The sequence below is a fragment of the Rhinolophus hipposideros genome (assembly GCF_964194185.1).
Source record: "Rhinolophus hipposideros genome assembly, chromosome: 21".
NCBI lineage: Eukaryota > Metazoa > Chordata > Mammalia > Chiroptera > Rhinolophidae > Rhinolophus > Rhinolophus hipposideros.
Window position 1 is genome coordinate 43,493,317 of NC_138067.1, and position 17,281 is coordinate 43,510,597.

Sequence of the window (17,281 nt, forward strand, 5' to 3'; positions counted from 1 at the left end):
AGTCTCCTGTGCCCCTTTGTAATTCCTCCTTCCTTTCCCTTCCTACCCCACCACACGCCCATCCCTAGGCACCCACCGACCTGCTTTCTGTCACTGTAGATTAGTTTGCATTTTCTAGACTTTCCTATAAATGGAATCACACCAAATGTTCTATTTTTGTTCTGGCTTCATTGCTAAGCAGAATTATTTTGAGGTTCGTCCACGCAGCTGCGTGCTTCCGTGGCTCATTCCTTTTTAGTGTGGAGCAGTGTTCCACAGTCTGGATGTGCTGCAGTTTGCTGATCCATTCCTCGGTTCACAGACATTTGAGTGCGTTCTAGCATTTGGTTATAACAAATAAAGCAGCTGTGAACTGTTGTATACAAGTCTTGGTATGGACCCGCCATGCTCGCTTTCTTTTCTCTTGGTGAAATATCCAGGAGTGTGATTGCTGGGTCGTACAAGTGTGTGTTAACTTGGTAAGAGGCAGACAAACTTTTCCAGAGTAGCTGGACCATTTTGTGTCCCCTTCAACCATATAGGTGAGCTCCAATTGCTCCACCTCCTTGCCAGACTAGGTCTTTCAAATTTTAGACATTTTAGTGGGGACACCAAGCAATTCCCAACACCAGCTGGGAGTCCTACAATTCAACTCAATTCTGACACTACCTACCTGGAGATATCGTTAGATCTCACGGGTTAAGAACTCAGTCCCACAGGACTGCCCCCCACCCCCATTTCAAACATCAATTGCAAGTCTGGGTTGTCACCTGTGCTTCTGACCAGCTGATTTGAAGGTTCCAAGGACCCCTTTCTTGGGTTGGGTTAATTTGCTAGAGCAGCTCACAGAACCCAGAGAAACATGTTACTAGACCACGGGTTTATTATAAAAGGACGTAACTCTAGAACATCCAGATGGAAGGGCTGCACAGCCCCAGGCATGGGGAAAGGGCGCAGAGCTTGCATGTCCTCTCTGAGCGCCACTGTCCCCACATCGCCATGTGACCACCAACCTGGAAGCTCTCCGAACCCTGTCGCGTCCCACGCAACAAGGGCAGTGAGGAGGCGAGAAGGGGCGGTTTGGGTTAAGTTTTTAAGAAACAAACAGAGACTTAATGCTGTTAAATCTCTCTGAAGGCCAGGGGTCTCTCAGTCTCAGAGGACTGGAGCCCAGAATAAAGCCGACTGGAGGCTTTTATTGATAAGTATACAAGGGAGTAGCAGTGGTTTTGGCACGGTTTGTGAGACTCACTTGTCACGTTATAGAAACATCCCAAGCCAATTATTTTAACCTTCAAACAGCTGAAGCACAAGTTCCCATGATGTCTTACCTAAAGTCTGTACCTTCTCAGGGTCAAGTCTCTCATATTGTAACAGCTCCGTAGAGATAAGTGGAGAGAACTGATCTTTGTTCTCCTCATGACTTCTCTCACAAACAGCTGCAAGGGAAAAGCCAGGGCGCGCAACAGACTTTCCCAGGCCGGGGGAAGGGGAGGCAAGGCCCCTTCCCTTATTCTTCTAAGGCAGCTCATTAGGGGTCCCCACTCGGTTCCGCCTGGCTTAGGTTGTATCTCCCGTGAGATATCTTACCCGTCTTTGGCTGCAAACCATCTTTTGGGGGATCAGACAGAGAGACATAAGGTGTAAACACAAGGATGGAACAGAGTCCCAGAAAGGCACAATCTCACAGACTCTTCTTTCCTTAAGGAAAGACATGGAGGGACAGTTGGCTAGGCTGTTGTGTGACTACAGAACCCCATGTTTTGGGTTTTTATGGAAACTTCCTTACACAGGCGTGATTGATAAAATCATCGGCCGTTCTTGATTGAACTCATTTTCCAGTTCCTGTCCCCTCCCTGGAGGTCGAGGGTGAGACTGAAAATTCCAACCCTCTAGGTGGCGCGAAAGCGGCTGTCGCAGCACCTCCTCGGGGACGCGGAGGGGCCGGCGGCAGCGGGCGAGTCTTGGACCATCCCCTTGCGTCGCCATGGACGCGGCCCAGGTGGAGTTTCTGGCTGAGAAGGAGCTAGTGACTTCAGATTGAACTTCAGTCTGAACAAGATCCACCTCATGGTGGGGGGGTGAACCTGGGGCCCTCTAACTGGCTTACCAGTGGAAGTGCCTCTGTGGCTGGTGGCTGGCGATTAACCAGACACAAAGACAGAAATGTCGGTTGCTTCCCCCGGAGTGGATGGATGTGGATAAATTGGAGATTAGGGATCATAAGCGACAGGACGAAACTTTTACCCCTATGCCTGGCCCTTACTACATGGAACTGACCCAACTCCCATTAAATCAGGCTTCAGACAACATCCCGAAAGCAGATGAGTTTGGGACCCTGAACAAGGACGTGTGGGACACTCGCATAGCCAAACTCTAGGCGTGTGCTGCCAGCTTTGTGAGGCAGCAGGGAGGCGCGCGCAGGATGGACACCTGGATCTTGTGGAGAGCAATACCAGCTGGGCTTTCCTCTCGCAGCGCACAATCACATGTACAAATTCCGTACAAACCTTCAACCTTCTGAAATTGCCCGGTCTCAGGACTTCCAGAGAAAGACCTTTGATCTGTAAAGGCCTGGTGTCTGCTGGCAGGAGGCTTGCCGGGTGGTGTGTGAGTGCTCCGGGCGTGACAGAGGTACTCACAGTTCTGGAGTTCTAGAACCATTTTTGAATGTAAGAAAAACGTGTAATGAAGCAAGGAATGGATTCATAACATTGTTGGAAAGCAACCGGTTTGCACTTAGTCCTCAAAATTTCCTTTAATTCCACGTCTATCTCTAGAAGCCAGCTGTGTGTTTTTTTCTTTTTTATAGGGGAAAGGAAAAGCTTTGGCTTTCTGGCAAACAAATTCTTCCTTGCCGAGCCTCAGGTCTCCTGCATGGGACTGTTATGTTTCACTGAGTGTTCAGTGATGTTAGGTATTGCTTTTAAAAAACAGAGATACATCAAATATATGGTGATGGAAGGAGAACTGACTCTGGGGGGTGAACACACAATGGGATTTATAGATGATGTGATACAGAATTGTACACCTGAAATCTATGTAATTTTACTAACAATTGTCATCCCAATAAATAAATAAAAAATGCTTCTGGGGGCCGGACCGGTGGCTCAGACGGTTAGAGCTCCGTGCTCCTAACTCCGAAGGCTGCCAGTTCGATTCCCACATGGGTCAGTGGGCTCTCAATTCCTCCAGTCCCGCAAGGGATGGTGGGCTGTGCCCCCTGCAACGAGAAACGGCAACTGGACCTGGAGCTGAGCTGCGCCCTCCACAACTAAGACTGAAAGGACAACAACTTGACTTGGAAAAAAAGCCTGGAAGTACACACGGTTCCCCTTCCCCAATAAAATCTTTAAAAAAAAAAAAAATGCTTCTGGTCTATGAAAACCAGAGGGTTTAAAACAAAAAAAAAGTAGAGATGCAGTAGGTGCTGTGGCCTAGGGCTTTTTTTCCCTTGATTCTGATCTCTTGGGCTAAACTTAGAATTTACAGAGGTTGCTCACAGAGGATGGCAGACGCATGGCTAGTGATATTGACTGGTGTTGGTCATGTAAGCCCCGATACACAATAAAGATGGAATCAATGCCCTCCACCTCTCCCCCAAAATTCCAACTTCTGATCACGTGGCTGGCTGCCCACGTTTAGATGCTTCCCAAAGGTCACCTCATTAACCAGCCCCCACCCTGAGGTGCTTCCCAAAAGTCACCTCATTAACATAAATTCAAATGTGGTTTAAAAGGATTTGTCATGAACAAAAGACACATTTAATCACTCTTACCACTCAGGAAATTCCAAGGGTTTTAAGAGTTCTGTGCCAGAAGCAGGGATAAAGACCAAATATATATTTCGTATTATAGACCACAATACCATAGCATGCATAGTTTTTTGATGCATTTCAAAACAAGCTGCAGAAACCAGTACACTTTACCCCTAAACCCTCCAACAAGCAAATCATTAACTAGATTTCCGTGTTCATTCACAGTTGTATTTTTTTAATGGGGTGACTTGTACTTACTGTTAATGCACAAATCTTAATTCATGCGTTTTGAGAAAGGCCTCCCTTGTGTGGCCCTTCCCCCTTACCTACCCCGAGCTGAGGCATTGAAAAACCTGGTATATTGTCCTGTATGGAATGTCCCTTCTGATTCATTTCTTCCTTTGTGGATTCCTTTAGTTTGGACCCTTCTCGCCCGTGTTTCACATAAACTGGAAGTGTGTCTAGGGCAGGACTTCTCGGTACTAATGGCATTGTGGGGCCATCCTGTGCTCTGTAGGACGTTGACCAGCATCCCTGGTTTCAAACCACTGTTCCAAGCACTGTCTCCTACCCCCAGCTGTAACAATTAACAATGTCTCCAAACATGGCCAAATGTCCCCTAGGGGGACAAAATTGTCCCTGGTTGAGCAACACTGGGCTCAATGGTTGTAGTGTGAATTCCAGGTTTGTTCCAAAAGCTGTGGCACCCTGGTGGCGATGGGGGTGGCCACCTCCAGAGGTGGCCAACAGCCAAGGGACACAGATGGACTCTCCTCTTACACTTGGACTCTCCTCTTCCCATTTCAAACTTCCAACTACTTGGCCTGAGGATTGGCTTTTAAAAGCTGTCCAGGGGATTGTGGTGGGAAGCTGGGATGAGAACTGGTGACTTCAAGCCACTGTTGATTAAGCATTTACAATGGACTAAGAAATGTTCAAAGAAACGTTTTTTTCTAGAGCCCTATTGATGCCAACAGCATAGGCTGCCGGGTTCAAATCCAAGCTGGGTGAGTGATGTCAGCCCTCTGTACCTTAGTTTCCCCATCTGTAAAGTGGGGATAGAGGGGATGATAATCTGTAAAGTGGGGATAAAGTGCCGACCTTATAAGGTCATCGTGAGGATTAACTACTGAGTAGCTGTGTAGATCTCTTGGCCCCGTGCCGGTACTGAGTAAGTGCTAGGTAACTGCTTGACAAATACAATAAAACTATGACTGTGTTTCTTGGAATGACAAAAGTGTCCCTGATTGTGCTTGTACGTTGGCAAGGTGTGTCGGTTCCCCTGAGCTGGGAGAGAGCTTGCCACATCAGGGATCAGTCCCAGGTCACAGAGGAAAGGTGGCCTTGGATCGATCCAGCTCCCACTGTCTTTCTATTCTCCTGGCTGAGAGGCACGGTCCCACCTCCTAACCTTGGTCCTTGCTGTCCCCTCTAGAGTCTTTTCTTCTCTCAGCTCCTCCGAGTTTGCTCAGATGTCACCTCCTCAGTTTAAAGTTGCAATTCAACTCAACGCCCACTACTGGTCTCCTAGTCCCTGCCCTGCCTTAGTTTCCCCCATGACACTATACTGACATGTTTATCTTGAAAGCTCTCCCTGTGGGATAGCCACATACCATTCATTATTAACGCTGTTCGATAATATACTCATATTTTTAAAAATTCATTTGAGAAAGGAGGGGTCTTTTTCTCCCCACCCCTTTTACCCCCTCCCCCGCCACTCCGGTTCAAGCCGTTGTTTCTCAGTCTAGTTGTGTAGGACACACTCCCTGGCTCATGCTGGTGTTATGAGCCTTGCACTCCCCCCCGCTGAGGCCGTTGGTCGCCAGTCATAGGTCAGCTGCTCACAGCAGCACACAGCAGCTCACCCTGCCTGCCGGCCACTCACGCTGGCTGCCGGCCACTCATGGTGGAGGGGTCTTTTTCTAATGGACACAAAGGTGCTGTATGGAGGAACAATCAGCTCCTCTGTCATAACCTCTGTTCCAACCATGCTGGCCACCTCCAGATTTCTTCATCATACCAGGTATGCTCCCAGCACAGAGCACTTTCTGCAACCCTCTTCCCCCATCTCCACGTGGCTCGCTCCCTCACCTCCTTCAGCCCTCTGCAATCTGTCACCTCCTCCGAGAGGCCCACCCTGACCACACACTTAAAACAGCCCCTGGTTCACTTTCAGCCCCTTCGCCTGACTGTCACTCCTTGCCATTGATGTGGTTTTTAGCTGCTTGTCATCTTTCCTATAAGTTTCCTATGGCTGCTGTAACAAATGACCACAGAGTTAGCGGTTTAAAACAACACAAATTTATTATCTTACAGTTCTGGAGATCAGAAATCGAGTGGGTTTTACAGGGTTAAAATCAAGGTGTTGGCAGGGCTGGTTCTTTCTGGAAGCTTCAGGGGACAATCCATTTTCTGGCTTTTTCTAGCTTCTAGAGGTCATCTGCATTCCTTGGTTCATGGCCCCTCCCTTCATCTCCAAAACCAGCAGTGGACCATCTTCAAATCTCTCTAGCTCTGACCGTCTGTGTCCATCACCATTTCTCCTTCTCTAACTCTGATCCTCCTGCCTCCCTCTTTCACTTATAAGGACACTGTGATTACATTGGCCACCATATAACCCAGGGTAATCTCCCCATCTCAACATCCTTCCCTTGATCACATCTGCAAAGTTCCTCTTGTCATGTGAGGTCATATATTCACAGGTTTGGGGATTAGGACGAGAACATCATTAGGGGGTCATTATTCATCCCACCACAATACATTCTCATTTTTTGTTCACGATGGTATTCCCAGTGCCTGGAACAGTGCCTGGCATTGAATAGGCACTCTGTAGGAGTTGCCGAATGAATGAATGAATGAATGAATGAATGCATGCATGCATGAATGAATGAGAAACACAGGAAGCAGGAAGAACAGGATGGATGTTTGGTGGAGCAGGTTTTTTAGGGATTGAGGGACAAGAAGGAAGTGCCAGCCTCAGAAGAAAGTGGGGCAGTTCTCCTTGCCCAGGATAGGAGGACGATGGAAGAAGCAGGGATGAGCAAGACAGGCTGGGCAGGCGCAGGCGGGAGGTGGGAAGATGAAGCAGTGATTGGGTCTCCTGTTCCCCCACTTGAGCCCGCCTTCCGCCCACCTACTTACCTCCCTCGGGGCTGGGCCAGGCCTCCCTAGAGCCACTGGACGGAAGGGAGAGAGTGGAGGGGGGGTTTCACAAGGATGCCCAACTGGCACAGCTGGTTTGGCTGGTCCTGGCATCTTGGCAAAGAAGAGAGCTGGGGACAGGTTGAGGATGTTGCTGGGAGCACCCGGGAGGACTGGAAGACGTGGGGGAGGGGTGTCTCCTTTGTTTACCAGTCCATCCCTGTGGACCTCAGACTCCCATTGCCAATACCCCTACTGCAGAATCTTCACTTGACTGTGCCCGTCCCAGCCCCAGGACCAGGAAGGTAACTCCCTATCCTCAACCTCCTCCCTCAGACCCAGGAATCCAGACCTCCAGCCCTTCCTCTCTCAGACCCGGGAGTCCAGGCCCCCAAAGCTTAGGTGCCCTCACACGTTGTCACCACTAGGCTTGACCTCTTGGGGTCCCTGATCGCTGTATAACTGCACTGCTCCACACCCCTCTTCTCCTCTTGTGACCAGACAACTAGTAAAGACCCAGGTTCTCAGCACCTCTTCCCCTGAGCATCCCTCCCCAGTGGTTGTCCACCGCCAGGACCCCAGGTCAGGGTCCCCAGTCATCCATTCCCACAGAGGACACCAGGTGTAGCTTGTCCCCACCAGGCCTCTAGCCCAGCCCCAACCCAGCTCTGGAGCAGGGTGGGTGGGACAGGTCGTGTGAGTGTGTGGGGTGGGGCTGGGCTACGGTATCGGCCCTGGGGCAGGCTCATCCATGGGGATGGAGTAATCGGGGTGGAGAGCAGAGAAGGAGGTTTCTACAACGCTGCACACCCCAAGATGGACCCACTGATTAAGGGGAAGGTTGGGGGAAGGGAGTCATACTGGCTTTGAGGTGTCAACTGCCTTCCTCCCACCCCACCCAGGATGATGTCTTTGTTTCCTTCTCAGAGGGGCCCTCCACAGCTTTGGGGACACTGGCGTCCCCCACCCATGACCCACCCCTTCCCCAGGTCCAGGTATCTAGGTGTCCCAGTTTCGTCTTTGTCTGGGTCACAGGAATCCTGGCTCCTCCCCCCACCTCCCCCAGGACCCAGGAGTCCAGGCCCCCAACCCCTCCTCCCTCAGACCCAGGAGTCCAGGCCCCCGGCCCCTCCTCTCTCAGAGGAGCACTCTGGGTCCCTTTTCACTCCATTCAGATTCTTCGTTCCAGACTCCAGGCTTTAGGAGCCCTGCCCCCAGCCTCTGCCCTCTCGGGAACCCAGCCTCTAACCAGCCAGAGCTGGCCAGTCCTCAGCAATCCCAGAATTCCTGGCAATTATTAGCTTTTAATGGAAAGGTCGGGCTCTGGAGGTGACAATGGCCCCGATTCTGTGGAAATATGACCTTGTGACCCAGTGACCTCCCATTGCCCATATCTGATCTCCCAGAGCAAAATAGCATACCTGTGGTTTCCTGGGGCCCGGTTGGGGGCTAGGGGGCCGGAGACAGGCCAAAGAATTGATATGAGGGCCCAGGGCAGAGGGGTATGCTTGAGAGCTCTCCATCTCTGCTCTCTGCACGCAGCCTGGCCAGGGAGACGAATTCCTGCTCCGCTTTCACATTCAGCCCCTGAAGTTTGAGGTGCAAGCTGGACCCCCTCGTGGTTAGTAGCACATACAGGCGATGTGTTCATCTTCCTGGAGGCTTACTGGGGCATAGGGCAGCCCAGCCCCCATCCTTACCTGGCACTGTACCCTGCTACCCTTAAGCCCCCAAGGGTGGATGTGAGCCCCCACCCCAGGACCCAAGAATGCCCCCCTATCTCCAGATGCGCCCCCTTTGGCCTGGAGGAAATACTGCCCTTCTGTCTTTCCAGCCTCTAGGCCTTTGCCTACACCAGGCCTTCCCGGAGGCTTCCTCTACTCAGGTCCTTCACCTGGTGAGTTTCCCCTTCTGGGACATCCTTGCTGTGACCTCCCGAAGAGGCCCCATGTTGACAGGCAGGACACCAAGCAGACCCAGTCTAGCAAGGTCAGTTCAACTAGTACGTAGCCACGTGTGTCATCTTAAACTTTCCAGTGGCACATTTCTTTTTAAAGTAAAGAGAAACAGGTGAGACTAATTTTAGGAATATGTTTTGTTTAATCCAATATGCCCAACATATCATAATTTCAATATGTAATCAATATAAAAATTATCCGTGAGATACTTTACATGTTTTATCTCAATTCCGACACTCGGGTTCCAAGAGTTAAATTGAAATGAAGTCTTACCGAAGCATTAACATGCATTAAGAGTAAAGCATTTTATGGGCTGGCCAGATGGCTCAGTTGGTTAGAGCTCGAGCCCTGAACAACAGGGCTGCCGGTTCAATTCCCACATGGGCCAGTGAGCTGCGCCCTCCACAACTGGATTGAAGACAATGAGCTGTAGCTGAGCTTCCAGACCGGCACTCCGGGCAGCTGGAGTGCGAGCCCGGTTGCAGGTTCAATTCCTCCATGGGATGGTGGGCTGCACCCCCTACAACTAAAGATTGAAAACAGCGACCCGTCTTGCAGCTGAGCTACGCCCTCCATGGCTAGATTGAAGGATGACTTGGAGCTGATGGGCCCTGGAGAAACACACTATTCCCCAATATTCTCCAATAAAATAAAATAAAAATTCTTTAAAAAAAAAAAGAGTAAAGTGTTTTATACTGTTTCCGATTTTAAAGTTAAATTGAAATAAAAAAAAGTGAAATTGGAAACGTTCACTCCCTCGATCTCATGCACCACATTTCTAGTGCTAAATAGCCAGGTGTAGCCGGCGGCTCCTGTATCGGACAGCACAGCTCTAAACTGTGTTTACCTACCTGTCTCATTTGGGGACACAATAGATCCTGACCCAGAGGAAGTCTTCTCAGATAATAGTCAGAGGGAGGGATGGATAGAAGGAAAGAAAGATTGAAGGGAGGTTGTGAGGGAGGGAGGAAGGAAGGACAGCAGGAAGGAAGGAAGGGAGGGAGAGATGAGGAATAGATGGAAGGATGTATGGATGGGTGATGGATGGATGGATGACGGATAATAGAGGGATGGATGTATAATCGCTACTCCTCCCACGACTCCCACCAGCTGGCACTGTGTTTCCCACTTTCTTCTTCCCATCCCCCTCTAAGTCTTTTCCCTGTTTCCCATATGCCTAAGTCCCCGGATTAATTTCAGTGGTCCCCATCGCTGTCTCTCTTCTCCTGTCATTGGGTAAGATGCTACTCTTGTGTCTTCTGGTTCTTCTTGCCACCTTAGGAGTCTGGGCCCCTTGCCCTCTACAATCAGGCCTTGCATCTCCCCATCCAGGACCTCCATTTTCTGAAGAGATTTAACTGAGTCCTCCACGCACCAGCCACTCATTCCCCATCACCCTGTGATGATTCGTTCATTCCACCAACAGCATTCATGGCACATGTATTGCTTTCTGGGGACTCCTCCAGGCATAGCCCTGAGGAGCCAATAGGGGACAAACATCATAAGGCCCATCTTCATGGGGTTGACAATCTGACAAGAAGACAAACGGTCAACAAGCCCAAGAAGGAAAACATTTAGAGTGTTGGATGGTGATGAGTGCTATGGAGAAAAGTACAACAGGAGAGGGGGACGGAGACGTTGGTGGGAGGACTCAGAGGAGGTGTGACAGGGCAGACTTGGATGAAGGGAGGCGTTGAAGCTCCCAGGTGTCAGGGGAAGAGCACGTCAGACACGCAACGGCAGGTGCAAAGGCCTGAGGTGGGAGCATTTTCTGGGTCCCTGGGTCCCCGTGTTTGGCTGGTCCCATCCCAGTCAGACACAGCCTCCAGGCCCGTTCTGTCCCTTCAGCATCCTCCTCTACACTCTTACGGGGTGTTCTTGGTTTTCTTTGTCCCCCAGGACTGCCTCCCACGTTTTCCTCCCCATCTCCCTCAGGGACCTGGGCGTTCCGTTCCCCCCAGAGTCTCCCTCCCTTCTGGAACTTGAGGTTTCTGGCTGGTACAATGTCCCTCTCTTCTGGTTCTCGAAACTTTGTGGGGAACCTGGTGACAGGATTGAGGGGAGGCTCCCATGGCAGGGATAGGACAGGGCTGTCACCTTCTCAGAGCCAGGAACAAAGGGTCTTTAAAGGCAGAACAAGGGCAAAGAGGCCCAGACCCCACAGACAGACGAGGTGTCTCCACTCAGCGCCCCCACATCCTAACATCAGGGAAGTCCTCTCAGCTCCAGACAGGAAGAGTTGGCCCTCTTGATTGGTCCATCCTGCAAGGGAGCCCTTTTCACAGATAGTAAAATCGAGGTTAATACTGAAATAAGACAAGGCAAGATTCAAACTCAACTGTGGCAGGATGGGGGTTGGGGGGAGGCTCCCCATACCACAGCATACTAGAGATAGGCCTTTGGGCAGATAAACTGAGGGAGTGTGACATGCTAGGATGTCTGTCTTCTGTCTCGCCCTCAGAGTGAGGGTGGGCAATGCTGTGTGACTTGGGCAAGTCACCCCACCTCTCTGAGCCCCTCTCCACATCTGTTACGTGAGTCTGACAAGCCCCATTACTCTCCCCTACACAACACATGGCAAACTGTAATTGGTCAGGAAATAGAATTTTAAATGGTGATATTTTTGTATTTATTCTTCCAACCGAATTTTCTCTGGCACATACTAGAAAAATGAGAAATTTCTAGAAAGATTCCACCAAAATGTTGATGGTGATCACTTCCGTGGGTAGGAGGATCACAGGGATCCTTATTTTATTCCTAGACTTATCTGTTCAGATATATTTTTGAACAAAGTACACACATTCCTTTAAAAAGAAGTCACTTCTGGTGAGGAGATTGGGTTTTGTGGCCAGACTCCAGATCTCTGAGGGTCAGGACACCAGAGGGTTTGGGGGGATAGAGCTGAAGGGGACGCTGGCTTTACTGAGCCTACCACTCCAGAAATGTCTTACCCAGTCGTCACAGCAGCCCGATGACATGAATAGCACTCACAGGTGGGGAAACAGAGGCACAGAGGGCTGATGGGACTGGTTCTAGGAGCCACAGTCGAGAGGCACTGGAGCGGAGATCAAACCAGGCCCTGTGACCTTCAAACTCCCATACCAACCATGTCTGGTGATTATCTGTTGTATCTCTGGGTCTCTCTGGATCTCTCACTATCTCTGAGCCCCTGTGTTTCCCTGTTTTTCCCTTGGCTTCTTGATGTCTCTGTCTTTGTGTCTCTGTCTCTGTGTCTCACACTGTCTCTGACCCTCTCAAAGTGCCTCTGTTTCCCTATCTCTGACCCTCTGCATATCTCTGTCTCTGTGTGCCTCTGTTCTCTCTTGGTCTCTCCATGTTTCTCACTGTCTCTGTCTGGGTGTTTCTGTCTCTCTCTTGGTCTCTCTCTCAGTGTGTTTCTACGTGTGCCCCTTACAGGTCAGCCCACGAGGGCAGTTTCTGTTTGTCTGGTTCCCGCTTACACCAGTGCATGGCAGACAGGAGGCGCTCGATAAATATTTCTTGAATGAATAAAGGAATGAATGAATGAATGAATGAATGAACAAACACTCTCTGAAATAGGATTAGCTCCTTAGTCAGAGGAACAAACTCAGGCTCCAGGTGGGCGCGAACATGCCCAGAGCCAGCAGCCCGGAAGGCTCCAGTGCAGGATTGACGCTGAACCCCTGGACTCTGCCCCAAGCATTCACAAGATGCCCAGGTCGTGCTCATCACCCCTCCTCCCCACCTTTGGAGAAGGGTGGCTCCCTCTCGGCCTCTCCCCGCTGTTGGAGGCGTGGGTAGCAGCTGGGAGAACCGGCTGAGTACTGCCCCTCCCCTTGGGCGTGGAGGTAGGCACCTGGCGGGCTCCCCAGGTGGCAGACGCTGCTGCTGCACATACCTGGTCCCCGTGCTGCCTGCTCCCTGCGTGTCCTCCCCTCCCCACCCTCACCCACCTGCCATGGACGGGCCCGCTGAGCCCCGGACCCGGGCCCTGTGGGACACCTACGAGAACAACATCTCGGAAATCAGGTGAGGCCCAGACGTGGGCACCAGCCACAAGACCCCCCCCCCCCAGAGCAAGTGGCCTGAGGGAAGAGCTAGGGGCCTCTGCAAAGCTGGCCCCTGGCCTCCTGCAGCCTCAGACACAGCCCAGACTTGGCTGGCTGGGCTGGGCTGGCTCGTCCACCCTGGAGTGCAGGTCCCTCCTGGAAGGGAGTAGGTGACTAGGGCTCTCCTGAGTCACTAGCTGGGATGCCTGGGGTGTCCATGTCCCTCCTGGGGCCTCAGTTTCTCTGTCTGTCAAAGGGGCCCATAAATTATTTGTCTCCCTGATGTAGAACTGGATGAGAGCAGGGGGCTTGGTGTGTAGTAGTTGTTCAGGAAACAAGAAGGCTGTTGTACTTTTTTCCTCCTTGAGGCTTCTGGCTGGCACAGTGCCCCTCTCCTCAAAGCCCTCAAATGGGGGTGCTTTCCCTCACAGGGACTCAGAATGTGCCACCAGCAACATTTGGGGGAGGATGGGAGAGCATAGGTGGATGGGGTGCAGGATGTAGCTGAGTTCCCAAGCCGGAGGCTGTGTCCCGGGGACTGGGGGCCAGGAGAGTGGGCCCCAACTCCTTGGTTCTCAGGAGAGGTTAGGACGGAGCACTTCCTATCTCTTGAGTGTGACTCCTTTGTTCCTGAGGATATCAGACACTTCTACAATACCCACTTTCCAGATGGGGAAACTGAGGCCAAGGGGCAAAGTGACCGTGATCATGCAGCCAGATGCCAATTTGAACCCCGTCTGTCTGATCCCAGAGTCTGTGCTTTCTCATCTCCTCAACAGTATAGGTGATACCCCCTCCTCATGGCTCCATTTTACAAATGGGCATGAGGAGGCTCAGAGAGGGCAGGCAGCCTGCCCAAGATCACACAGCAAGGCTGTACTGTTTCAGGCCCTCACCTCCCCTTCCTCACCCAGGAGCTGGGACACAGAGAGACTTCCCTAGTGGCCCAGACTCCGAGACTGGAGCAGCTGAATTCTGATTGCTGTGTGACATGGACAAGTCTTGCAGTGTCTCTGGGCCTCTCAGGTTCAGAGTGGCCACCAGGCTGGTCCCAGCTCTTCTTGAGGAAGGTACCAGCATTCTCTTCTCCAGGTCCTCTGGGTTCTGCAGTTTCTTTGGCTCCCCACCTCTAGGCAGGTTTCAGCCTCAGTTTCCTCACCTGAAAGTGGGGGTAAATAACCCTCACCTATAAGATACTTCGAGACCTGAATGTTTGCAGCTCCTTAGGACCTTAAACTTTCTTTTCCATGAGCTCCTGGAATCCCTGCCTCTCATGAGGGTCCTTAAAACATCCCTTCTGGGGCTCCCTCCCAAGCCCCTCAGACACACAATATTCTCACTGAACTCAGCGGCTCCCCCAGAATGACTCCTCCTCCTGGGCTGCCATCTCAGTCACCAGGTCGGACTCCCAGGCATTGTCCTTGTCCTTTCCTTACTCTCCCTCCTACAGCCTGTCACTCCCCAGCTCCACTCTCCTATGACCTGACTATCTCCATTCCCATGGCCCCTGCTCAGGCCTCATCTTTGCCCCTAGAGCCTTGCCCTAACCCTTCCCGTCTCCGGCCTCCTCCAGTCCTTCCCAGAGCTGCCCCTCCCCTCTTCCCAGTCCCAAAGTGTCTCCAGGCCCTGGCAGTCTGGGCTCCCAGCTCAATCTCCCTGCTCGCCTGCATTCCATCTACCCCATGACTTCAAATTCCCTGGCCACACCTCACTATTCCTTGCCCCAGTGCCTTTGCATATTCAGTTCCCTCTGCAGGGATTCCCAGATAAATCTTTTCTAATATCCAAATCTACCCCTGGCCATCCCCAGCTCAAGTCCCTTCCAGGGCTCCTCAGCACTTACGGCAATGGTTTCCAAACCTTTTTTGAGGCACTGATAACCTTTGTCCAAGAGAATTCTTACTCCCAAGCAGAACTACATCATAGAGATCAAAATGGAGCTGTTCTGGTTTAAAATGGGGCGTAGGGACTGGGGTCCCCCTGTTGGCCCTGCTCCTCCTATGGGCTTGCTGCTCTGCTCCCACCCTCCTCACTGCCTGGGCCCCACCTGGCTGCTTCCACGGCCCTTCCAGCCTGAATCACACACCTTCAGGCTTTTGTGCCTGAAGTTTCCTTCCCCTGGGAGAACCTCACTCCTTCGTGTGGCAAACTCCTTCTCACACATTTTAAGATTATTGGCCACAACAGGTAGGTCCCTGATCACACTTCCAGCTGCAAACCTGTCCCGTGATACCCAGATGCTGACCTGTTCACAGATACGGACAGCGTGGGGACCACCTCTGCAGTCCTCAGCTCAGGGCGGGGGTGGGCAATGATGTCTCTGAGAATGATGTCAAGGAATGAATGGGAGTGAGATAAGGCAACCTTTGAACTAGAGCTTGCAGAAAGATTAGTCAGGATGACAAAACAGGTGAGGAAGGGCAGGGCACACAGGAGGGGCAAAAGGACAGTGGCTCTTGGGAGGAAATGAGAGGCTGTGTGGATCTGACGGCACCAAGTAAGCAGTGGAAAATTCCTGTGGGGACCATTATTACACAACAGTGACATGAGTGACTGGTCAAATGTAAGAAGCAATTCTCAGACACTATCCTCCCCCAATAAGAAAAGCTAAGCAATATATTGTTTTGAGGGTACAAGCCTATGTGATAAAACTGTCCCCCCCAAAACAAGCAACTGACAAGCATTTAATTCGGGAAAGTGGTTGTGGAGAGGAGGCCCAGGAGATAAGGAGGAGCCCAGAGATACCGGCAAGACACATGGCATAGAATGTTCTAGTGCATGGAATTTGCTATCAATTAGGCTTTATAAATTTTATATGTGTTATTATATACCTTGTATGTATGCAGTGGACTAAAAAGGGATAATAAGGGCAAAATAAAAATGTTAAGAGGAAAAAGTTAGAAGGTAGGTAGGCAGGACAAAGATAGTTATGGTCAGTTTACAGGCGGGGGAGCCAAAGAGGAGACAAGCCCAGGGGACATGAATCCCTATAGAATTATTTTAAGTACTCACGGTGCTGAGTGCTTTCCGCGTATTACCTCATTCAATTCTCACAACAACCATTTGAGATGAAATATTATCCCACCCATGATGGAGGGAACTGAGGCCCAGAGAAGTTGAGTGACTTGTCCAAGGTCACACAACTGCCAAGTTAGGTGGAGCCTGGATGGATTTGAAGGAGGCAGCCTGACTTTCTCACACCCTGAACGGGGCAGGGCAGGTGTGAAAAGAATTAGAGGATGAGCAAGATGAAGGAGGGGCAGGAACCACGAGATAGCCCCTGCCAGACAGGAGGCTTAGTAGGTAATTCTCTATTTCCTGGAATATCCTGTGTTCTAGGCTGCACCTTGATCAGCCCCTCCTGGAGAGACTCAGGCCAGAAGAAGCCAAGCTGGCATTTGGACCCGTCGTTATTGCTCCTCCCCTCCCTTTGATCGTGAAGTCCACGTGCAGGCCCTTTCTGATCTTGGCCTCTTTATGGCTGAGGTCACCAGCCCTGATTTACATGCCCAGCCCCTCCTTCCTGGGGGAGGGCCAAGCCACTCAAATGATTTTATGTCTACAGCCCTGCCAGCCGCAGAGCTGCTTTTTCCAAGGGGAAGGAGGGTGAGGGGACACTAAAAAGGTTTTAAGCAATAAACAAATAATAAGACATCGGTCCTCGTGGCCTGGGTGAAATTTGGGCAGGCAGAGAGGATGGGGTTCTGGGCCACCACTAGTAGATAAGGTACCTTGGTGAGAATTCTCACAGCCCCCATTCCTCTCGCCCCAACACCCCGTGCAAGGGACCCAGGCTTGGAAAATGAAGGGAAGGTGTGTTCCCATTCCCACTTGCTCTCTAGGGGCTGAGGAGTGGGAAGGTAGGATGTGTGCCTAGTAGGCCTGCCTAGGGATCTGGAAGTGGGAAGAGCCAGGACTCACCGGTAAAGAACCGAGCAGCCCAGGTTGCTGAAGGAAAGCTCTGGGGGAGGGGAGAGGGACCTGGTGGACCATCATGGCATCAGATGCCAAGGCAAGGATGAAGGCCCTGACCTTGAGGCCTGGATCGGGGAGGTCCAGAGTCTGGGAGAGGTGAGGCAAGCTACTTTCAGGGGGCGCCAGGCGCAGGCCGGGACAGGAACCAGGACACTGCAGGCAAGAATGCCCGGGGCCACACAGCCCGCAGGCAGGCAGCCCTGAGTTCAAGTCCCACCCATGTTGCTCACTAGCTGGGCCCTGCTGGGCACAGAGGCTCTCGGAGCTATGAATCTGTGAAATGGGTGCGGTGGGTGATGCTGGGGCCAGGGCCAGACCGGGTTCTCTGCTGAGTAAGGGTTTGCACGGTTATCCTTCCTCCTCCTCTAATTTTTGTGACTCTTCTTGAGTTCGGAGCTCAGGTGCCCGGAAGGGTGGGGTCAGGGTAAAGAATGATAATA

General features: G+C 51.4%; 1 protein-coding gene and 1 pseudogene across 2 annotated transcripts in view; both read left to right on the forward strand.

Annotated features, from left to right (window-relative positions):
- Positions 1–1,966: 1,966 nt before the first annotated feature.
- LOC308489911 (DNA replication complex GINS protein PSF2-like) lies at positions 1,967–2,549 on the forward strand (annotated as a pseudogene). Its single transcript has one exon. The product of its transcript is annotated as a DNA replication complex GINS protein PSF2-like (transcript).
- Positions 2,550–12,684: 10,135 nt separating this feature from the next.
- Positions 12,685–17,281, forward strand: part of SULT2B1 (sulfotransferase family 2B member 1) — a 28,336-nt gene continuing 23,739 nt past the window's right edge. The window contains exon 1 of the mRNA XM_081032139.1: positions 12,685–12,846. Within this exon, the coding sequence (XP_080888265.1) occupies positions 12,776–12,846 (71 nt within the window). The 5' untranslated portion in view covers positions 12,685–12,775. The remainder of the gene's footprint in view (positions 12,847–17,281) is intronic.